Below are 23,931 nucleotides of genomic sequence, written 5' to 3' on the forward strand. Positions count from 1 at the left end.
ATTTACCACCTAAGGAGCCTTTCTGCTCTGCCTTTTGCAACCAGACGGGTCTATCTCGTATTGGCCTTTTTAGCCACCAGCGTGCCTGTCACAAACGTGGGTAGAGCCCTTCCCAAATCTTCGTTCACAAAGCCCAGCCATGATGATAACTGCAATGATGATTAAAAACAAAGAACAAAATACTAGTAATGGTCGGGTCCTCAACACATTGGTCCAAGGTACCTGCAAGAAACATGTCAGACAGTTTTTTAGAGCTTGGACTTAAAGTCCTCCCTGCAGTGGGAAAGGAGAGATCCCATGAACTGAGAATCCAATGTTTGGGAATAAGTCATTGCAACTGCATACACTACATGTAATATAGCCTGACTGAACCTCTGAAAGAGTAAACAATTGAGTCATCATTTAATAAACAGCATGAAGATTAAGAAATACACCACTGGATGAGGTGCTGGAGTTTGGTGTAGCCATGGATTAAAAAAAGAAAACAGGAAGGGTGAGAAGATGAAAGAGAAAAGGAGTGGGTTGGGAGCAAAGCCCTACCTTCACAGTTCTTGGAAGTTGAATTATATGTGTAGCCTTCTGCACATTCACATTCATATTTTCCCTGGGTGTTTTTACAAATGGCTGTCCCACAGATGTTTGGATATAGCACACACTCATTTATATCTAGAAATACAAACAAGTTATTAAAAACCAAGTCACTCTCTTCCATATAATTTTTTTTCCTAACCCTGTCCAAACTGAGTGAGGCTGGAAAACTGGTCTACCATGCTTTCTTAGCAGACTACAGCTATAGCCATAAAGATTTCCAGAGGGAAAACACACCTCTGCATGCCCTCAGTGGAAAAAAAAAGTCTCTGCCTGCCTATCTTTCTCACTCTTTCATGTGTTCTGTGGGTAACAGGAAAAGTGACGCTTGTCCAGGAAGGCAGGGAGAGAAACAGTCTGCAGACTGCAGAATAAAATCCTACCTTAGAAAAAGACATCCAGACTACCTTTCTACAGTTACTGTGTGTATTCCAAATTCCTAGTTGTATAACTGTAGTTGGATGTAATGAAATACTTAAATCCAGTTTATCAAATGACAGAACTGGTACTTGAGGTACTAAGGTATAGCCATCTATTTTTATCTTTGATTATTTTTTAACCAAATTTTCCAGTATATTTGCAAGAATTACAGAGATTCTAACCAACTTATCTGCTTGCCCTTTTTGACAAAACCACAATCTTTGGTTGTTGTGGCATTACTTTGGAAGTTATTAATTAACAAAAATTTATAGACTAAAGAAAGTGATATCTGAAGATGGCCATCAAATTCAGTCTCTTAAATTATTTGACATTATCCAAAACTGTTGTCATAGTTTGGCAATAAAACATGACATTAAAATAGAATGAAGTTGTATTTTTTTCTAACTGTGTAGTAAGAATTGCTAATTATGTCAGTACATAGTCTTTATCCAGAATGGAACGAAGCATGTAGGTCATGGCCAATAATAACAGACACAGGCAGGCACAGAAAAAAAATTATTCTGGGTGAATAAAAGCCAAATCTCTCTTTCCATTATGAGAATTTTTGGAATCATTAATAGTTTCTTCTCCAGTGAACTTCAAACTCCCGAAAGAGCAGCATCACTAATTATGATTCCGCCAAAACCCAGGCGGGATTTCCATGGGAACAATATTAGCTGGTCACACCACTTTAGATTCTTGTTTTAGCACGCTTAAAGCGTATGTGAGACTGGTAAGGGATAGAACCAAGCTTTATGGAGCTCTGAAATGAAGAAGAATCTCATCTACAGCCTTTTTCCTCTTTCTTTTTTTCTCCTTGATCTGGATCACTATGTGATTGTCAGAAATGCTTGCAGTGAGTAACCAAGTTAAAGCATGGCTGCATCGTTCAGAGGCAATACAACCTTTTATGAACTTGGAGCATTTATGGAACTATTGGACTAAATTCTTTCCTCTCTCTAGTTAGCAGGCAGTGTATTGTCACGTAATAATGTTCTTAAGTCTCACTTTGTACCTCCACAATCCCGTTTGTTCGAGTGCATGAAGTATCCATCTTCACACAAGCAACGGTAGCTCCCAGGTAAATTGGAACAGCGTTGGCTACAACCTCCATTAAAGTCTTCACACTCGTTTATATCTGGAAGGAAAACAAAATACAACCAACTGAGATACTATTCAATAACAGCAGAACTGTAATTGTACTCCTGAGAACTACCATATGAGATCAAAGACTATACCTTCTTCACAGTTCTCTCCTCTCCACCCTGGTTTACAGACACATGTGTATTTGCCTTGTCCATCTATGCAATCCTTATATCCATCTTTATGGCATGGCAGAGGGCTGCACTGGTTTGAAATTTCTGTGGGATGGAAAACATTGGAAAGACTTGTTATTTGGGGTTATTTTTCCTCAGAAATCAGTTTATTCTTCCTCTCTTCCTACAGGTACCTGTCATGAAATGGTAAAGGGCTTGACGCAGAACATCAAGTAGCCCCACAACCATGTTGCTACTAATTTACAAGTGACTGAGAACATACCAAGCCACCAATACTTTCTTTGTCAGACAGAAAACAACTAGAAGACAAATTACTTGCCAAACCATGCCAATGCCTGCAAAATATGACCAAATTCAGACTTGTTACTATTTTCATTACATTTTATGGATGTATTTCACTTTTTAAAGAACAGTGTTCTGCCCCATCATATTGCCACAATTTTCAGTAGACAGATGAAAGTTTCAAGAATACAATGACTTCAAAATTAGATGAGTTTCTCTATTTAAGAAGGGTCACTTCTACAGAGAAACTGGCACCTCAGGTTGCCTTGGCCATCCAGGTCAAGGGTAGGCTGGATACATCAGCATTTAATACTGTCACCTTTTACAAATATTAACTTCAATGACAAACAAATCTGCATTTGATATGGTTTGAAGCTGGTTCCCTGTCAAGTCTCCAAACCTTACCACAAGAAGTCCCTTGCCCCCCCAAAACCTCAGAGAGAAGAGGGAAAAAACAACCAAGAAAACCAAAACGAGAGAGAGACAGCTAAAGTGATATATATATAAATATATTTACACTTATGTTACAGTTATATACAATTGAAATATATATACAATTTCACAAGGGAAAGGGAAGGGGGAAGGGAAAAGGAACAAAACCAAAATAAAAAATATATATATATATCCCAATCAGTAGCCTGAGATCTATCCACTAAAAGAGTTAGCAAAGAAATATCTCACTGCTCTCCTTGGGACAACAGAAAGTCGCTCTGGAACGATCGCCGGCACCCTCTGTGTCCCAAGGTCGGCAAGGCCTGACCAGGCCTCGCTCCCCAACAATGACAGACCCAACAGCAGGGAACCTGCACCTCCAAGCCACCAGAAGGAAAGAGAGCAAAGGCCTTTCCTCCTTTCTTCTTATAGCCCGGCTTACGTAAAAATCGTAGGGAATACCGGGTAAATCTGGACCCTTCCCTGGTTACAAACTGGTCACCAAGGAAGGCCTAGCCCAAACTACCACAGCATTATAAAGAGCAACTGAAGACTCTTTATACATGCCAGCAAGATCTCAGAAAGCAAAGTTCAAAATATGTGAACTGGGGCAGAGAACACAGAATTCACTGCCTTTTTCTCTCCAACTGAAACACATACATTTTTTCAGCAGTTCCCATAATTTTTATAGTTTTGCATCAGCATACCACATAAGGCATTGTTGTATTTGTGTCTGCTGACTATGATGTTGTCTTTTTGGATTATTTTTCTGCAGGCCTCCAAACATTATAAATGCATTGTTTCTACTTTAAACCTCTGGAATGTCCTTCTGAGACATGCTTTAAAAAAAATAAAATAGTGTCCTAAAAACCAGACCATAGAATGAAAAGTTGAAAGGATTCAGTGATGTTCATATTCAAAAAAGTGGAGTGAAAAGGCAAGTATGCTCCTGAAGACAGAAAACTTGTTGCAATTCTGTACATAACACCTCACTGGGTTTCTTAAACATTTCTTACTTCACTCAAAAGAACTAAAGAACTGCAGAATTTTCCTTGTCTTTCCTAGATGTGGATTAAGCAGTCAATCTATTCACTGATTTTTATAATTGTTTATCTAGAAATCTGTGTCTTTAAAATGTATGTTCCTTTGTGTTCTCAAATAAATAATTTGGACAAATTATTTTTCAATTCTGCTCGCATTACTATTTTTATTCCTTGATTTTTTTTCAGCTTGACATTGAAAGTATTTACTGTATTATAATACACTTAATTACAATTATTTATTTATTTCTCATTAGTAAAATTGGATTTTTCATTTGACAGTATCAAAACCATTTGGGTTGAGCAGTTCAGGAAGACAAAACTTCTAAAACTAAAAAAAAAAAAAAAAAAAAATGTTAATATCGGTATCGCAAAACCTTTGTCTCAATAAAAACACATTTTAAAAAAAAGTTACATAGTTTTAATAGGAATTTTAAATTCCACTGTCTCAGCAGTGGCTCCCCTCCAGAAACGTGCATAAATTTAAGCCTTATAAACATTTGAAAATTTTATGCATACACACTTCTCCTTTATCCTAGTGACTAGTAATAATTTATTTAATTTGATTTTATAATGGGAACCCAAAGGGAGAAAGACAATGATTATCAAGTAAACTAGGTTTTTTTCACTGCATAATACATATTCACACAGCTCTGCTAAATCCTTTCCTCCTGGGACCTCTAATGAGACTGAGAAAGATATGAATGGGAGCATACTTTAGCTTGTGACAGCAACAGTCACATTGGACAAGTGATCTGGAAAATATGTTCATCCGTGACCATGTGCAGTGTAATTATTGAGGATTTTTTTTTTGCCTACCATTGTTTTCAGTGACAAAAACAGTGTCAGAAGGTTAAGTATCCCCATTCCCACTCAAACAAACTGAAGGTTTCTTTGATATAACTAGGTTGTAAAAGTTTAAGAGGTTTAGAGAGATGTTTCAACTGTGGCAAGTAGGGAATATGGTAAAAATTGCTTCCTGTGAATTTACTAACGAGAACACAATTCACACTGGATTTACGAATGGATAAAGGCATAAAAATAAAATATTTGAGAAACATCACAAGTTTCATGCTTTCCGTCCTTTTTGGGGGAGTCAATGACTGTGTTCCATGTAAGATTTGAATTTTTCAGCTGATGTTACCCACTTCATGAATGGTCACAGTGCAGCTATGGGCCAAAGAGTGGTACAACAAAGAATTAACCAGTTACCTTAACTAATAGAACATGACTTGCCAGATGCAAAGAGTTTAAGACATAGTAGAGTACAGAGGAACTGGGGAATGTTGGTGGGTTCGTGTAGGACACTTCTGTTTCCAGGAGAATTCTGCCTTCCATTTTGCACTTAGTCATATTTCTTTTCCAGGGTGCTTCATAAAGCTAAAACCAGTCACTTAAACCGCTTTCTCTGAAAATGCTCTGTCTCTCCTAACATTTTTTGTCCATTTCTGCTTTAGATTCTGGAGTTAAATGGTTATTTGTCTGTTTTTCTGCCTATGGGAACTGCTTTGTAGCCACGCAGGTGTTCTTAGATGTGAGTGCATTAAAGCATTGAACAGCAGCACTTACCCTTGACGCAGGCCCTCAGGTCAGCTGGAGAATCAGGAGTAACTGCAGCGACCCTGAACACCCCAGCTCGATGGGAGGCAAGGCAGCCTGCAAATGCAAACCCACACCATCTGCTGGTGATGCTAGCACTCATTTGGACCGAAATCACAACAAGCTCATTCATCTTCAAAGAGTCTGTTCCCAAAGCTTGAATTAGGAAACTTGTCTGGGCATGTTAAGGACGGCTGATCACAGAGCAACCTCCTGAGTGCTTCTGCACTAAGGATCTAAGCACTCAGGGAGATTCTGTGCATTGTAATCAGCATGGAAATCATTCCAGTGCTCTGGGCAGAATAACTAAACCAATATTATCCAAATGAGAGGATCAGGGAATTATATACTAGAGTTGTTTGGGGGTTTTTTTGTACTTACCTAAATATCTGGGATAAAAATACTCCTGCGGAAAGAAAAGAAAAATTTCAGGTAGATAAAATTAGAGCAAAATATGTCACTGAATACATTCTAAAATATATTGGTATTAGGACTACAAACAAATTACAAAGTTGCTTTGACTCACAGAATATAGGCCAAGCTTTCTATATCATTGTTGTTTAGCCTAAACAAGTAGATTATTTAATACACACAAGATTCAATGGAGAGATTAAGATACTGCACTGAATTGGGAACTTGTAAAATGAAGGCAATGAAAATGAACTGGGTGTCAAAATTACTTTCAAAATTCTCTTTAAATGGGAGGATCTGGTCTGATGCTGTTATTGGATATAGAGCTAGGCTCCTTTATTTTCTGTTTTCAACCTAAAACAAACCAACCCCCCTGGAATACATTTAACTTCTCACAGCAACTTCATTCCAAATAAAATGAAAAGTGTTACTAAAGCAAAAATTGTTAAAAGCAATTGACCATTGACTACTGAAACTATTTAAACTTAACAACTAGTATAGCCACATATATCCAATGTTATCAAAGACAGAACTGACATAGTTTGCAAAATATAATAAATCTTTTGTAGTAAAAAGGTAAATAAAATATACCTGCTACCAAACAATGTGCAGTGGTACTGAACTGAGGAATCAAGTCCTCCTCACTTTGAAAAAAATCTTGCAGCAATTAAATCTAACCCTTTCATTAAGATTCTTATAGCTTTGAAATGTGAATTCTATGTACTTCTGGCTTTCCCTCTGCAAAGAACTATCTATGTCACAGATATTCATAAAATACTTACAGTTTCAGGATTATTTTCAAAGACTTCCCTGGCTTCTTCCTTATTGCATAATTCTTCAATGCATTCTCTTTCTAGATTTCCTTTCTTACTTTCTTCCATAAAAGAATTGGCTCGACGTTTCCTGAGCAGGAACTGGGAGGCATATTGCTGGGATAAAACTTTGGAGAAACAAAGAAGCTCTGTCATTATTTATCTATCTTTTTAACAGCTGAACAAAGTTATAAACACTGAATAAATATGAGAACCTAACACAAAATTCTGAATTAAATGCTTAGTCAAGAGCTGAGTTCACTGTCATTTTGAAAACTGTGGTCAACAGATCCTAGGAGTCTGTTTTCTGTATCTGGGGGAGCCGTTTCTGACCAAAAAAAGAAATCCTGAGTCACCAAAATGTTTGTGCAATGCTACATCCAAAGCATAATTTAACTCTCATATTCAGGACAAGATTTTTTTTTTTAAGTTATGAGTATTACAAAATGAGATATGTGACCAGCAAGCAGAAAAAAGCTGCAAAGGCTCTTATATTACCTGTCTCAGTGATCTAGGAGTAAATATTCTGGTACTATTTAAGTCATGTGAGACCAAAAATATGTCTTATAAAGTCACGCTACTCGTTAGATGTAATTAACATAAATGTAATTTTATTTTTTAGAACTTTACAGAACTTTTACGAAGTAAAAGGTGAGAAATCTCAGATAACCTATGAATACATTCACAGTTTACCAAGATAAAATAGAATCCTAGCTAACTGTTATATTTCAGATCCATCATGTTATGTGTTGTTACTTAATTTTCATATATCTTGTTATTGTCATTTTATTGACTTTTACACAAATGGTGAACAAATAGGCGAGTTGAGAAATGATACTAAAAATGAAAGATATTTTTGCTTCGGTGTACTTTTTAGAGACAAAACTACAGGAACAGCAACTAAATCAGAGTGCCTCGTGTTTAACTTTTGGACACACCTTGTGATAAAGGAAAAAATGGATGAGCATAATTGGAAAAAGTCCAGCTGACACGGTTAAAGAGCATGGATGACACATGTTAACTAGAGAGTACCTACACTTCTACACCTGCCCTTCTTTTACCAGCCTTTGCACAACTTAACCTTTCAGAGGAGCACAACTGTGTGAGGGTCCTGACAGATTTGGTGTTCATACCTATTCATCACAGGTCTGCAGACAAGACCAATTCAAGCAGACACAGTCAATTCAGTCTCATCATGAGCAGATAACACCTCAAACCCAGAGCACCTTCTTGAGACACATGAGCAGCCAAGTGTCAGGGAACCAGCCTCCCAATTTCTGTGCACTGACAGGAAAGAGAAAACTTAAAGAGTAGCTGCTGAGGCCCAGAACCTGAATCGAGAATGGTTTTTAGATGACATATTTAATAAAACCATACCATCCTAAACACCTTACGGTCTCTAGCAAGTTCCAAGGAACACAGCTGAAGCACTCTGCAACAATGGATAATGACCTGAAGAAACCTTTCTGTTACAGCATCCCAAATGTATTTCATGTGGGGTGAGCTTGTACCTCCAAACTGATCTATTTGCTTTCACTCTGGTAAGATTAATCTTTCCAGAAAGGCAATAGATAAAATTTCTTCAGTATAAGGTGGATGTACTACAGCACACCTCCAAAGTTTTAAAGCACACCTTTATCTCAAAGAGCAACCACAAGCTGCTTAGGAATGCAAGGAGGAGAGGTCAGCTTGTGTCCTTCCCTGCTCATAAATGTATCAGTCTGGTATTTGACGATTCATTTTTTCTTATAGACATGCTAATCCACGGAGAAAAGAAGGAACCCTGCAAGGTGAAACTGCTCGGAGAAAGAACAATCTCATTTTCTGGGCCTCCACTTTCTGCAAAATTCTTGTCACAAAAGAAATGCTTTAAGCCTGCTTTTCTCTGCTACTGTCTTCCACTTTCACAATCCTTAAGGTATACCAGAAACATGTCTCAAGAAAGGCTGTTAACAACATATTTCAAGAGGTGGATTTGGATTTTCTGATTGTTCTTCATTGAGCAGAGAGGAGGAGCAACGAACTGGAAACTCTGCAACTGTGGATGTCTTAGACCTTTTCTCTCAATCCAAAAGCCCACCACTAACATGCTGTCTCCTGGGAGACTGGCAAAATGCACAGAGAGATGACAGGACAAGAAAGGCCTCCTAAGACCTTTTCTGAACCCTAACTGCACTGGAAAGCACTCCCAGGAAAACACTCTGATAACTTATTTACCATCAACTGTTGCTAGCAGTGTCATTTTAATTACTTTGAGTAAATGCTTTGTCACTACACAAAAGCAAGTTAATAAGAAGGATGCAGAAGAACTATCTATTCTGAGGCAAAAGGAGTAACAACAAAAAAAGTAAAATTGTGTACCACATCTGCTGATTTTATTTGCATTGAAGGTTTCTACAAACACACTGACTAGCTTTGGGGCAGAGGCTCTGTGGTGTAGATGAGGCCTAATTCACAGCTGACTTTAAACAATCTTGTTTTGACTTTTAGCTGCATCATTCTCATTTTCATACAGTTTTACAGTAAATAAAACACAAGAAAACTTCAAGTGCATGCAAACAGATACAACACTTTCTACCTCATGTCTTCAGTACACAGTGGGGTAATGGAAACAGGTCTTTTCCCCTACATCACAGCTGTTTATCCTTCTCCTAAGGTGATTTCCTATGGCATTGAGTTTAAATAAAACATGTAACTCAAAGCAAATTCCATGGGGTTTAGTGCAAATATTTCAACTCCCATACACAGAATTTTTAGTGTATTTAATAATCCGTGTTTTAATTACAAAGATTACGATAGAACCTTTATTAAAAAACAATCCTGACTGCTACTGCTGCCAGTTTGATTACAGGAAACTCCAGCCCACTTCTGACCCTGCCAAACCAACAGTTAACCCTTAATGCACCTGGTGTGTTTCACTCGGTTATCACTGAAGCATCATGCCTTACAATTTCCATAGGTGTTGTACAGACACTGTATAGTGATGACTTATCAAGCACCTGTTTAGAAGTAATGCTACTAAAAAAAGAAACATTGTGGGAGAGGAAGAGATTCAGTAGTTTCTTACAGCTGTTTTGTTGTGCAGATGCAACCACAAACCTGCCTTAAGTGGGCCACTTAAACCTAACTTAGAGCTCCTTACCTAATCCCCCAGTCATGGAAAGCAGTCCTGCTCTCTCCCAGAAACTCGGAGCCCCCATAAACTGAATAAAAAGGACATGTGATGCTGTTGTATTGCAAACAGCTCCAAAATTCCAGGGACTAGAGTCTCCCAAAATGCTTATCAGTGACATAAGCTTTATGCAGCCAACAAAAAAAAAGTCAGCCGCTAATATTTATCTGTTCCTTCTCCAAAATGTGTCCCTCATTGGGTGTTTGACCAAACAACTGCACTAAGACCAGCAGAGAGGCAACTTCCATTTATGATTATTGAACGGTACAAGCTGCATCATTAAGCTGTTTTCTCTTCCTGCCTCCCTGCCATTCCAGAAATCCCTGCCATTGTTCAGAGAGAGGGATAGGAAGCTGGACTATATGGACCACAGAAATTTTGCATTAGTAGGACACTGCTATTGAGAAAAGAGAAAGTGACAAGGTATGCAATGGAGAACATACATGGAACCGAAAATATGATGAAAACAGGAGAAAAGAACATTATGGAACACTCATTAGAAGATTTATTTTTAGAACCCTTTAAAAAAAAACAGTTAAAAAATTAACTTTCATCTTTCGATACTGTTCCCTTCTCGAGTCAGAAACCCCAGCACTCAAACAGAAAGCCTGAACGGTAAACACTGGGTTTCTCTTCTGCCGGTTTAATCATTAGTAAAATGGGTCGGAAAGAGGCTTACTTTGAGCTTGTTCCAGATACAGTCTTCTTTTACTACTAAAAGGCTTAACGACTTCTGTTTCGAAAAGACTTTATTATTATTACTGTGTTTTAATCTGTGAGAGCAAGCAGCCCTTACCTAGGTCTGAACTTACCAGAAGTCAGGGACCGCACAATAACGCGGTGTCTCCCGGAGCCCTCGATCTATCCCCAAGGGCTGTTCCTGGGAGGGAATCCCGTGAAGGGACACTTTCCCCTCGGCCATAAACAGCTCCAGAGCCGCTCACGGCGCCGAGTCACAACCCGGCTGTCCCAGAAAGCTTCCGAATCCCCTGGGACCGATGAGCTCCACACACTCTCCAGGCGGCCCCGTCCCCGCAACCCCGGCCCGTCCCCCCGCGTCCCCCCCGCTCCTCTCCCTCTCCCCACTCACAGGTCGCCGCCTGGGCCATCGCGATAGCCACCGCCAGCAGCGGGAGCCACCGCGGCCCCATCGCTGCCGGGGGGCGGCCGGGACTGCGCTACTCAGCGGGGCCGGGCGAGGCTCCGGGGGCGGGAGGGAGGGACGGCGGGGCCGGGGGGGGGAGGCCGGGCAGCGCTGCCCTGCGGGGAGCGTCAGCAGGGCGCCGGGGCAGCGGCCTGACCGGACACAGTGGGCCGGGCACACGGGGCTGCGCAGGCATCCCGGCAGAATGGACCTAAACGAGCACAGCGGCTCTACCAGACCCGTGTTATTATAGGGTCGCCGTGTTTACTCTCGCTCGGGCCGGGGGAGCGAGGCGGACGGGGCGGGGGTGACTGGGTCATGCTCGCAGCTGATTGGCTGATCGGGCAGAGCCGCCCGGTCCCATTGGCCGGGCCTCGGGTAAGCCTCTTGCCCGCCATTAAGTCTGTCCTTCTGCGGCCGCCGTCCGCCGTGTCCCGGGGGGACGGGCCGGGGGCGCCTCGCGCGGGGCCGGAGAGGGGCCGCCGGCCCTGGCTGCTCCTCCCCTGGCTGCTCCTACCCCGGCTGCTCCTACCTCGGCTGCTCCTACCCCCGCAGCCTGGGCGATACCGCCACGTCCCGCCGCCGGGGACGCCTCCGCCGGAGCCACCGGTGAGCGCCCAGGGTGAGGGGAGCGCAGCCATGTGGGGGTTCGGCAGCCGGGAGGGGGAGGTGTTCGCCCCTTAGAAAGTGGGGTTTTTTCCATATAAGACAAAAAAAAACCACATTCCGCGGTGGGACAGTCGAGTGAAGGGACCGTGCATGGGTGTCTGGATTTTGGAGTCGCTTCTTTTTTGGAAGGGGAGGAGCGTGGCTGGGAAGTACAGTGGATCTTGTAGTAACTTTGCTTTTCCTGGAAAGCTGGAGGTCCTAAAGCTGTTCTCTTGTAGTGACATTTCTTTTCCAGGAAAGCTGGCGGTCTCATAGCTGTTTTCTTGCAGCTACTCCTATGCTTCAGGTCTTTTCAAGACGTCGAGGTTCTCAGGGTTTGATTCTAAAATCGTTCTTAAAATGCTCAGAAACGGCCGCTTGCAAAATTTAAGTTTTGCTTGAGGAATAACTTTTTGGAAGTTCTCAAGATCGTGCTCTGGCTAGAGGCCCATCATTATTCTGTCTGGAACCAGTGACAGCTTTAAGGACCGATATCTTTTGACCTAGCAGAACTGAGAAGTGGAATTTTGAGCCACTAGAAGGAAAAGGTTTTCAGTTTTCTGTAAAATGATAACCCACCATCACCTTAATCTGAGAAATATGTACCTTACTAGGAATATTTCAGAACTTTTCTTTTTCCAAGACCTTGCTAATTGAGGTGCAAAGATTTTCTTAATGGATATGTGAAAACCACTGTTTGAAAACGACGCAGAACTAAAATTCTGTGTAAATCTATATATATATAAAATAAAATTCAAACACGTCAGATGAGGAACATTACAGTAGGAAATTAAATAATTAAGCTCCGTGAGGAGGGTTAGGTTTAAATGGTTTGTTTGATTGCATTTCAAAGGACGTGAAACCCTGCTGTGACTGAGAGAAATTCTCTACTATAAAAGCCTCTACTGAAGGCACAACATTTAATGAAGGTTCTTACAGTAAGATGTGTAAAAGGTGCTGGTTTTGCACTTTGATGTGAAAGTAGATAAACATATTCATTAGATGACTTTGGATGCTGGACTTGCTGCTACCCATTGCTTTGGATCACCAACATCAGGGCTCCTGATCTTAAGCTAGATCTTGATCTTGATCTTAATCTAGAGTGTTAGTGCACTTATCTGTCTTGTTTTTCTTTATGCTACACCTTTTTTTTGTACTTAAAAGTGGGATCTTTGACATTCTTAGTCCTTGGCACTTGTGCTGACCTGCTACATAAATGGTGTACTGGCTTAACTGTGAAGTATTTCTGACCTTGGTTTTGTTTGACCTTAACAGGCACAAAAAGTTTCAACTGACAGATGTAGTATCTGGAACAGGTTTTGGATGTTATTAATGCAACATATAAAATACCTGTCATGTGCCATACCTATTTCAGGGATCGAGTCTCTCCAAGCTCCCATAACACGATGTGATTTGCCTTCCTACCATGATTTTTTCAGCAGTGTTGAACGCCCTTTGTAGTGGCATGTTTGTGAAAATTTTTGTCTTATTTATGACTTCCTGCCCACCTGCCTTTATGATTCCATGTTTAAACAGAGATTCCTGTGCTATGACATAGTAATCCTCTGCTCTTCAGTCTTTAACAAGTTTTCCTGGTCTCCTGAATCCCATTTGAATGCTCTGGGCCATATGTGTGCTGAGAGCAGTTTGCAAAGCTGGACAGTCTGCATAATATGGCTTGGGAATTGTTCTGTGGGGATGCTCAGGCCCTGGAAATGCCACATTTTTGTCATTTGACAAAGTGACAATGGCGCACTTTGTTCATTGAGCTGTTACATTTTGCTTTTCAGTAGAACCAGCTGAAAATTTGTGTAACTGTGTTCTCAAAGTTAGCTCTGTTGTTACTTGCTTGTGGGTTGAGGCACCATACCCCACTGCATTTTTTTTTTATGATTTTGTATTCTTCAGAGCTCAATTTTACTACTTGTGATAATTGCATTCATCTTGCTCTACTTTCTAAAAACTTCTGTGTTCTTCATGCACTCAGCTCTCATGTGGAGAAGCTCAGTTTCTCTTGTACAATGGAATATAAATGTTTAAAGAGTATCTGTCTCCGCTTCGAAAGAAATCTGACCTATTTCTGATATTGAATGACAGCAAATCCACACAAAGACATCCTTGAATACAGCAGCTTCATGGGATCAGGAAGAGCTCTCAGTTCCTACCTGTATGAAATTATCTAAACCACCACACAGTTTTTTAAGGACAACATAGGTCTATTAGGGATAGTTCCTCAATTCTTTTTCACTTTTGTCTAGATTTGAAAGATGACAGATTTGGAAAGTTGTTATAATCTCTAATTATTCAGTTTTCTGCATCATTTGAAATTACCTTGATTTGAGGTTAGTTATAATTTAAAATATGAGAGGGATTTTGAGACTCAAGCTTTAGGAGGCTTGCTGTGATAATTCAGAGTGTCACAACTCTCAGTTCATCTTTTCATGGAGGCAGGTTGGCAGTAGAGAATATATGTCTGCATCCCAGCTGCCCTAATGTGAATCCAGTTGTTTTCTTAGCTTAATCTGCTGATCAAAATGGGAGCTGAGATGAGCTGAGGTGACAGTGCACATCCTATAACATAAAACTCAAATCATGGGTTATTTTCCCCCAAGTTTAAATTTCTTTGAGATGCACATTGGATTTCCCCACCCTTCCACGTTACCCACCAAGTGCACTTGAGAAAACATAATCCCACAAATGGCTTTGCGTTTTCCCAGGGGAGAAACAACCTAAACAGCCTTTTCCAGCCCCTAACAAGTGCTGGACTCTAATATACAGTAAAGTAAAAGGCTTTTACCTGGACAACTACTGTTGTTTGCCATAGGATTATTGTAACTTGGATAACTAAAGGACTTTTAAAGCTTTTGTATCTCTGTGCCCTTGACTGCATGGTTCGTGTAAGCTTTACTGTTTCATAAATAAATATATATAAACATAAATAAATATAAATGTGTGTACAACAAAATAGCCAAGCACATATCACGCAGTCATTCTCCATTGTTTGTTTCATAGAGCAGTGTGAAAAAGAGGAATATTCTGAGTTTCTTTCTCCTTAAAGAGTAGAAAGTGGGATTGTGAAATGATGGAAGTAATTGATACTTCTATTTAATTTAGTGACCATTACTAGATACAGTTGCCAGTTCCTCAAAATACTCAATAGAGAACCCAGTTTCCTTGTTGTGGGATCTTTTTGTGTAAAAGTAGTTGACAGTTAAATGAATACACTTATCAGGTAGGGACATTCTGTGTTTGCCTTTAATGCCTTATCCTGTTATGTTCTTATAAGCCTTACTCATGCTTGAAATTGGTCCTTACTTTCCATCCCTCAGCAGAACTGTGGGATGTGTCAGCAAGGCAAGCACTGGAATTTTGTAGTTTGATACGTCTTGCTCCTCTAACTTGCAGGTTTCCTTGTGTGCAGTTGCCTTGCATTATTATTTTATGTGAATACTGTGTTGTTGCTGCCCAGATACGTAAAATGGGGGCACATGAAATTTGAGAGGATGGAAAAGAGAAAGAAATAATGGGACTGTCATGGGCTAAGTGAACATGAACAGATAGGGAAATGCCTTGCCTTGGTTAAACATAGGGGCTAACCATGCCTTTTTTTCCCTTCTTTTCCTTGCTATCAGCAGTGACAAGACAAAGTCTTTTTGGGTTGCTCTGGCCTGTCCACATTGTTTCTGGATGGCTCTGGATGGATAGTGAAGAGGGATGTTCAGTCTCATGGCCAATTGCTGCAACTGGTTAAAACGGTGGCGGGAACCTGTCAGGTAAACATGGGAAGCTATTCTACATTTCTGTGCTGATCTTCCTGTATCCCGCCTATACTTCACTTCATTTGCTTCGTATTTTTTAATTCAGTTACAAAAATCCATCAGTTTTTTTCTCCGGGAGATAATTAATACATCTTCTGATCTTAAAAGTGAAATGTTAATCATCTCCAATTTGGGTGCTTTGTTTCTGACTTCAGGAAAGTATAAAATTCAAAATACTGTCTTTCATGTCCTGTTTCCTCAGGTTGAGCATTATAGGGTGGTGCTAAAATCTTTGTTACAGAATCATAGAATGGCTTCGATTGGAAGGGATCTTAAAGATCATCTTGTTCCACCCTCATGGGCAGGGACACTTCCCACTATCCCAGGTTGCTCAAATCCCCGTCAACTTGGCCTTGAACACTTCCAGGGATGGGGCATCCACAGCTTCTCTGAGCAACCTGTGCCAGGGCCTCACCACCCTCACAGTAAAGACTTCTTTCCTAATACCTAATCTGAACTTACTCTTTTTCAGTTTGAAGCTGTTCCTCCTTGTCCTGTCACTTCAAGCTCTTGTAAAAAGTCCCTCAGCTTTCTTGTGGCTCCTTCAGGTACTGGAAGGCTGCAATTAGGTCACCCCAAAGCCTACTCTTCTGCAGGATGAACAATCCCAATTCTCTCAGCCTTTCCTCGTAATAGAGGTGCTCCATCCCTCAAATTCACTTGGTGGCCCTCCTCTGGACTCACTCCTTCATCTCTGTCATTGATGAAGGTATTAAATAACACTCACCTGAATATGGACCCCTGAGGGGCACCACTTGTCACTAATGTCCATGGGGACTCTGAGCTGCCACCATTCCCCTCTGGATGTGTCTGTCCAACCAATTCCTTATCCACCTTGGAATCCATCTCTCCAGTTTAGGGAGAAGGATGTTGGGGGGGACCATGTCAAAGACTTTATGGAAGTCCAGGTAAATGTCATCTGTAGTCCCTCGCTTGTCCACTGATGGAGTCACTCCATGGTAGAAAGCCACGAGGACTACTGTGTTTGTTTGGGTTTTATCTTATTGGTTTAGTTTTTGCATTTTGAAATTTTCAAGTGTAATGTGTTAAAACACTTTGTTGTCAAGAATAGCCCCAGTGTAAAACTAATTTTCTTATAATTGTCTAAGTATCTTAATACTGCATTTCCTGGGTAGCTTGGTGATCCATTCTCATTTATAGAATTCTGCTGTTGTTCATTGTTTCTATTACTTTGACATCTTGCTTTTTCCTCCAAGTAGCAGAGAGGCACAGATAGTGCATAGTTTGTTTCAAACTATGTGCAAACTATGGGAAATAAATAAACTTATTTATACTTCACACTCATGTAGGAGGGTTTGCTCTTTTCTTCAGTGCTACATAGTTTAGATTTTACAGAAGGTGCTGCTGTTCAAAGAACTATATTGGATTGAGTAGCTTTCTGACACTACCAATGTGTTAGAGACAATTGTGAGTTTATAAAAGTTCTAATTTTAGATTCCTGTTAAAGTATAATGTATTATGATCCTACTCTTCATTTTTAGATTCTTTTCTCAGAGCTTTTTGGCTCTTCTGAAAGAACTTGCATAAATTGTACTTCATGTTTGATACTATTACAGTTTTAAGTCTGGAAATAACAATGGTTTTAGTATTACTTCACTTAAAGGGGCATAAAATTGAACAAATTTCATTTGACTGCTCTGAGTGTTTGTGAATAGGAGGAAGAACTGAGGAGTACACAGTCATGCTTTTCCTATTGCTTTGTTTAAAATCCTCTTCTGGTAAATATTTACAGCATCTGGTGCTGTCTACACAAGTTTTGTGTACTGTGTAGTGTTGTTCAGACGCACTCCTGGAGACAGAAATAAATTCCTAATACAGGAACAGCTTTGAGGCAGAGAGATGGTAAAAGTACAGGGAAATGGAAATGAAATTACCATTTTACCAGGAATTGTTAAAGGGACCATGACCACACCAAATAAAATTTACAGTACCATGAAATTAAATTTCAGCAGGCAAATACAAATTGAAAGCAAAATCGTTGTCTCATATGAAACTTAGAACCACAATAACAGACTTCTCATTTCATGCCTTGTTCTGCTGCTCTGTCTCTTCAGGCGGTTTGACATACTGAACACCAGACACACAATTGTAACAATGCTGCTCCTTGGTATGGTGGTAAATTTGCTATGCATGTGTTACAGAAAATATAATAAAATAAGTGATGTCTAGCTGGAGGGAGAAAAAGATTTTAAATATCTTTCTCTTTTATTTGTATCCTTCTGGAGGAAGGTGACACTAATAATGGTCGGTCTTGATAATGCTGGTAAAACTGCTACAGTCCGAGGAATTCAAGGAGGTAAGGAAGTTATTTATTGTCTAAATGGAGCACTGAGAGAGAATAATTCCTAATTTTCAATAATTTAAATCTGAAAAGCCCAAAAAACCAAATGTTCAGAGTATCTTGATGCTGATATGCCTTGAGCTGACCTCTGTATTGTTAAGTGTGCAAAATGCTAAATTGCAACAAAAAATGCTAAATTGCAACAAAATATGTTCTGGGTTCTTTTTAAATTTCATGAGCATCATAGGATATTTTTGACAAGAATAAGGTCTTTTCAGCAGTTCAGTAAATAGCTGAAGGAACATTGTAACTACAAACAAGCTGCTAGTCTCTGTCAGTTGATTTAAGCAAAAGTGTAGGACAAAAATTCTGACGGTTGTAGACCACATTCTATGTAATAATTACTTTGAATTAATGCCATGATACAAAATATTCTGGTTAAAGATCTGCTTCACATGTTGGGGTACATCAGAGAAATCAATGGACTTCATATTTTTCTTTTTTACTTGTGTGCCTGTGCTCAGGTTGCTCTCAGGTGACCATCCAGTAGCGTGCAAACTTTATATAAAAATCAGTGTTGTAATTATATATAATGACAAAAAGGTTAAAAAGAGGGAAATTGCATATGTGTGTATAATAACATTAAGGATGATTCTAATAATACATATTTTTTGTCATCATTTATCATCAGAAAAGCACTGAAATTAGTGCCTAAAAAATTAGCAGTAAGAGACAACTTAATTTTGAAGGGTGCTTTGAACCATCTGATGACACAGTGCAAGCAGGATGTAATTTGAGATAAAACGAAAATTCTCTTTAGGATTTTTTCCCCCTACTTCTGGAATTGTCTTTCTAAATAACTTTCATCTTGTGCAATAACAAGAATGTATTTAGTAGTGTTTTGGCAGACTTGTAGACTCCACCTCAACTTTCTGTTTACTTGTGTTATGTAAGAAAGCAGGAATAAAATTAAGGATATTCTCTCATGTTCCTGAATCTTTGCCCTGAAAACATGAGTGTTTAGTTATTTGGCCTTCCATTCTATATCAAAATCCACTTTAATCCCTTTATTAGCTCAATATGACAGTTATTTCTAAAAATCCTATTTTTCTGGGGAAAAAAGATGAGGTAAATATGGGTATTTCTAAACTCAAGGAAAAGATAGTTCTGATTTCTGTGACTGTTTCACAGTGTTTAAATAGTTGCCTTATAATACAATTATGGGTTGTTTTTTTTCCCTTAGCAGGGCTTGCAGAGATTAGAACCAGTATTTTTGGCTGTGCATCAGACACCCAGTCTGTAGGAGGAGACTGCAGCTCCAGTTGGTTTCTGCTAAAACCCAGCTGTCATATCTCAGTTTTTAGCACTCTGGGTAAATCAGCATGGCCACTAAAGTCTTATTTGCCAAAATAACTGAATCTTACACCCGTTTCTCCTGCCTTGTGGCTACCAAACTACATAAAACAATTGAATATATCCAATTATCTCAGCCCTGCAGAGAGAGCTTAGTGGTGTGAGGCAAGTACAAGCTTTCTTTGCCCTCAGGGAAGGCAGACAGTGAGCAAGAGTTTTAAATATAAAACTATAATAGTTTTAGCATATTGCATGGCAAACTAGAAACACAGAAAATAACAATAAACAAAGAAAGGCTGAAACCTGTTCTTGAATTAAGAGAGTTAAGTAGTTTACATCTCAAAGGAACATGGTTTCGTTCACTTCATCTTGGGCCTTGGTTTGAACTTCTGAAGTTGTTTTGGCAACCATGGAGGATAAAGAATAAATTTAGCAGAGCACAAGGGTTCCCAGGTCATAATGCATTAACTGTTTTGTTTGTTTTCCTTCTCGAACTTGAATTAATACCATGCAAATGCTGGATAACTGTTCAGATGGTGGTGAGGGGGAAGTAAAAATGGCAGTACACTGAAGACTGCTGCAATGGAACTATCTATATTAAAATACTAAATATTCAGTATAAATATATTAATTATATTATTTATAAATAGCAAAATAAATCTATTATATAAATAAATATATTTTAATATAAATAAATTATTAAAAACTGCATTTTTTGCTCCTTTCTTTTCTCCACCGCCCTGACCTAATGCTCCTATCTAAATTAATGTAAAGCAACTGGCTAAAAGACTAATGTGTTAATTCAGAATTACCTGAGAAAAGGGGAAAATCTTAATGTAAAAATAAAAATGTTGTTGTCAATGTGATGCCATTTAACAGAGAGAGATTTCACTCCATGTTTTTAAAATATTAATTTTGCTGCACAAATCACGATATTAAATCTTCTTTAAACTGAAAGATAAACTTTCTTCTTTGAACTCTGACAGAGTCTCCTGAAGATGTGGCTCCAACAGTTGGGTTTTCCAAAATTGATCTTAAGCAGGGACGCTTTGAAGTCACAATCTTTGATTTGGGAGGTGGAAAACGAATTCGGAATATCTGGAGGAACTACTATGCTGAGTCCTACGGGGTGATATTTGTGGTGGATTCCAGTGATGTTGAAAGAATGGAAGAAACAAAGCAAGCCATGATAGAAGTTTTAAACAGCCCTAAGATATCAGGAAAACCCGTGTTGGTGTAAGTAACGTAATAAATGTTCTCCTAATAATCTGAAATTTGGGAAATTTAGACCTTCTGAGGAATCATTTATGTATAGTGTGAACGTAAGTTAAAGTAATATAGTAATACTAATAACTAATACTACTAAATTAAAGGACACTAATACTGCTGTAACTTTAGCACTAAGCAATATTACAATTAGTTTTATGATATTTATGTTTATTTATGTTACTCTCATATCATGCTGGGGAACAAAGCCTCGTCTTTCTCTCCCTCTTTCCCTTCCTCTTTCCCTCCATAGTAGCTGGTGATATCCTGAATCCATTCACTGCCTCTGACTTTATATCTTATTTAATCCTTCTCAGGGATATTTATTTGTCTTCTCTTTCTTTAGCAGTGGAAAAACAATAAGATGGGATTTTTTAATACTTTAAAATTGTAGTATTACTTGAAATGACAGGCCTTACAAATCTGGCATGACAACACAATGTAAAAATATCATTACTTAGGCCTGCATCAATTACTTAAATTGTAAATGCTTGATTATACTGGGCAATACTGGCGATCTCTCAGCAATAAATGTCTTGTTCACTTAACACATGGTGGTGCTGCTGATACATGATCAGCAAAATCTTATTAAAGAAAGCTTCCTTTAATAGTGTTTGGCATGTGCTTTTTCTCTGCTTATTAGGTTTTGTAAAATATTGGAAATAACATATTTCATTCAATTCAGGCCCTTGTTATCAAATACCCTTGTTATCAAAAGGGTATTTGATAACAAATACCCTTTTGAAGTTATGAAATAAAGTCTGTTAAATGGTTTATCAGGACAATGTCTGGTGGGCATAAGACCTCCATAATGCCTTAAATTGCCCAACATTTCTGTGCTATCATGAGGAATCTGTAAAACTAAGAGGAGAAGCGTCTTACTTTAAGAAATAGTGATGCTGTGGTAACCACCAGGATGCAAGTGGCTAATTGTTTTGATGAAGTGGAGTGTAGTTCAGCAAGCTACTGGTGTCTATGTTGAAAATAGATCAGACTTTACCTTCCATTGCTCTGAATGTTACTAGTGCAAGGGAAGGCAATAAAGGCCGCTTAATGTAGTGGCTTTAACCCAAATCTGTTCTGAAAATGCAGCTGTGACAGTTGACAGCTGTTTCTAATTAAATACAACTTCAGGGTGGTTTTGGGTTATGATATGGGGGGTTGTGGGGTTTTTTGTATGTTTGTTTTCTTGTTGTTGTTGTTTCTTTTAGGGTTTTTTTGTTGTTGTTGGGGGGTTGTTGTTTGTTTGTTTGATTTGTTTTTTGTAGAAATCTCTGTGCCCTAATCCTGTAATGGAGTTTATTTGGAGTTTATGTGGGTGGCTGGCTGTACCTGCAGAGACCCCACTCACTTCCCTGGGACTTGATCCTGCTTTAGGATCCATTTCAGCGACTAATCAGAAGGCAAAGTGTATTTATTAACTGAGTTTACTTAGACTAAACTAAATTTGTTGATGTTATTGCCTTCTAATAGATTCTTAAAGTGCAGAAGGTATTGGCTGTTGTTGACTCTTCGTGCAAATTACTTTGAGATGTTAAACTTTTTAAAAATGTTAACAGTTTTCTCCCTCTTGAGTGTTATCACCTAATTTATGTTTGCTTTGCTCATGTTCAACACTCAAGTGCTTAAGTCTGTTATTTATGGGGGCACTAAGTTGTAGAAAGTAGTTCATACAGTTCTTAGATTCATTGGTAAATTCTTTCAGCATCCTCAAGCCTTATACAGGTATACAGGTTTAAATTTTCTTCACTTAGAATGTTTTTTTTGTCCTTCCTTTTATCAGAAAGGAACACACAGACTTCCTATTATTTAGGCAAATACTAGTTTTGTTTGGGGTTAATTGTCTGCTGGGGCTTTTGTTTTGGTTGTCTGGAGTTTTTTATGTTGCAAGAGGAAATACAAGTCTGTGTGCTCTGGCTGATGTTTTTATACCAGGGAAATGCTGGTCAGGTATTTTTATTTTAGTAGAAAGCTCCTTCCTGCCTGTTTTTTTGATGATAAGGGATATTATAGCTATTAATATTTTATTTTTCTTAGTAGAACACTCAGAGCTTCGCTTTAATTAGTTTGCTCTTCTGTATGATTATATAACTAACAAAAACACTGGAAAGTTACTTTAGTGATCACTACAAAATTTCTGCTGTTCATAATTTTGAATGCTCAATATCAAATTCCCATGATTTCAATGTAAGTTTTAGTTAATGCTATTTATTTTCAGTTATTACCACCCTGTATTAAGAAAAAGCTTTCCACAAGGCCTGGTTTTCTCACTTCCCAGTTCTTCTTCAGTGTGTTTTATATGTTTCTGTTTTGCCTGTTTCTAACCAAATATACATCTGAGAACTACTTGAACTGTTCACTTTTGTATCGTTTTCCTACATATTCGTGAAACTCAAGTTTTACTGCACAATTTAAAGCACAGCTCTTGTTTAACAAGATCATGTTTGCTTCAGAGAAACATCTCTGTTGTATGAAGAAGGTGGCTGGCCCAGGAACACATTTCCCTCTCAGATGAGGATGTGAACACCTCTGCATGGGAGATGCTGTGTAAACCAGTGGTGTTTGCTGTATTTTGATTTTTCTCTCCTGTCAATCCTGGCTGCAATAATCCCTCAAGAAGTACCACAATGCCTTTCTGTTTAAGGGCCCAGGAGAGAAGGAAAGTTATGTACCTTTGTTTTTTCTAAAAGTAAAAACAGGAAAGGAAGATGGGGTGGTGTTGATGTTAGGTGCATATTTCTGTGTGTATTATATAAGTTTATATACATAAATAGATATAGATATATATATATATATATATAGGTTGGCCATAGCAACTTTTTTCTCTCTATTGTTTATTGTCTGGTTTCTACTCTGCTCTTGAAACACAAAGGTAGTTTCCATATATGCAGCAGTTACGGGAGGTTGTTTAATGAAATAATATCTGTGGTGTCATTAACTTTATTTCTTATAAATGTTATAATATTTTTCTCTTTAAGGTTCAGACCTTTGATTGTATTTTGATAACAGTTAATTTCAGTTGCAATTTTAATGTGGGATGGAAGGAATCCAACTATTTATAAATATCACAATGTAACAATAATTCAGTAGTGCCCTTTGATAGTGGATTGATTTTTATTTTTTTTTGTCCCACTAGATGAATCTGAAGACATGTAGCTCACTCAGTGCCTTGTAGAACTGTAATGCAGTTTGTTCTGCCTTCTCTGACTGTATCCAGATGTAGTATTGACTGTGCCTTTGCACAGCACAAAGAGTTCAGAAATATATTTCTGCTTTGGGGTTCGGTTTTAGTGTGGATTTTTTATTTTTAATTTCTTTTTGGAAATAACTTTTTTCGCCTTGGTTGCAGTGTTATTTTCTGTTAAAT

At 38.8% G+C, this 23,931-nt stretch overlaps 2 protein-coding genes across 9 annotated transcripts in view; one reads left to right on the plus strand and one right to left on the minus strand.

Moving 5' to 3' along the window:
* PROS1 (protein S) overlaps window positions 1-11,340 on the minus strand; it is a 29,384-nt gene extending 18,044 nt beyond the window's left edge. Inside the window, exons 1-7 of one of the 2 annotated variants that reach the window (XM_051780238.1) lie at window positions 11,124-11,340; window positions 6,832-6,989; window positions 6,020-6,044; window positions 5,609-5,695; window positions 2,247-2,369; window positions 2,024-2,146; window positions 541-666 (exon numbers count right to left, since the gene is read on the minus strand). In XM_051780238.1, coding sequence (XP_051636198.1) covers window positions 541-666; window positions 2,024-2,146; window positions 2,247-2,369; window positions 5,609-5,695; window positions 6,020-6,044; window positions 6,832-6,989; window positions 11,124-11,184 — 703 coding nt within the window. In that variant the 5' untranslated portion in view covers window positions 11,185-11,340. Of the gene's footprint in view, window positions 1-540; window positions 667-2,023; window positions 2,147-2,246; window positions 2,370-5,608; window positions 5,696-6,019; window positions 6,045-6,831; window positions 6,990-10,845; window positions 11,037-11,123 lie in introns of those variants that run through there. The other variant, XM_051780239.1, reaches the window with a different exon arrangement.
* A 313-nt stretch (window positions 11,341-11,653) lies between these two features.
* Window positions 11,654-23,931, plus strand: part of ARL13B (ADP ribosylation factor like GTPase 13B) — a 38,081-nt gene continuing 25,803 nt past the window's right edge. For 2 of the 7 annotated variants that reach the window (XM_051780246.1, XM_051780247.1), the window contains exons 1-4: window positions 11,657-11,786; window positions 15,458-15,598; window positions 17,890-17,960; window positions 20,285-20,534. In XM_051780246.1, coding sequence (XP_051636206.1) covers window positions 15,540-15,598; window positions 17,890-17,960; window positions 20,285-20,534 — 380 coding nt within the window. In that variant the 5' untranslated portion in view covers window positions 11,657-11,786; window positions 15,458-15,539. Of the gene's footprint in view, window positions 11,800-15,457; window positions 15,599-17,889; window positions 17,961-20,284; window positions 20,535-23,931 lie in introns of those variants that run through there. The other 5 variants (XM_051780240.1, XM_051780243.1, XM_051780244.1 and 2 more) reach the window with 5 other exon arrangements.

Source organism: Manacus candei, unplaced genomic scaffold, assembly GCF_025592945.1.
Source record: "Manacus candei isolate 608988 ecotype Guabito, Panama unplaced genomic scaffold, ASM2559294v1 h1tg000014l, whole genome shotgun sequence".
Lineage (NCBI taxonomy): Eukaryota > Metazoa > Chordata > Aves > Passeriformes > Pipridae > Manacus > Manacus candei.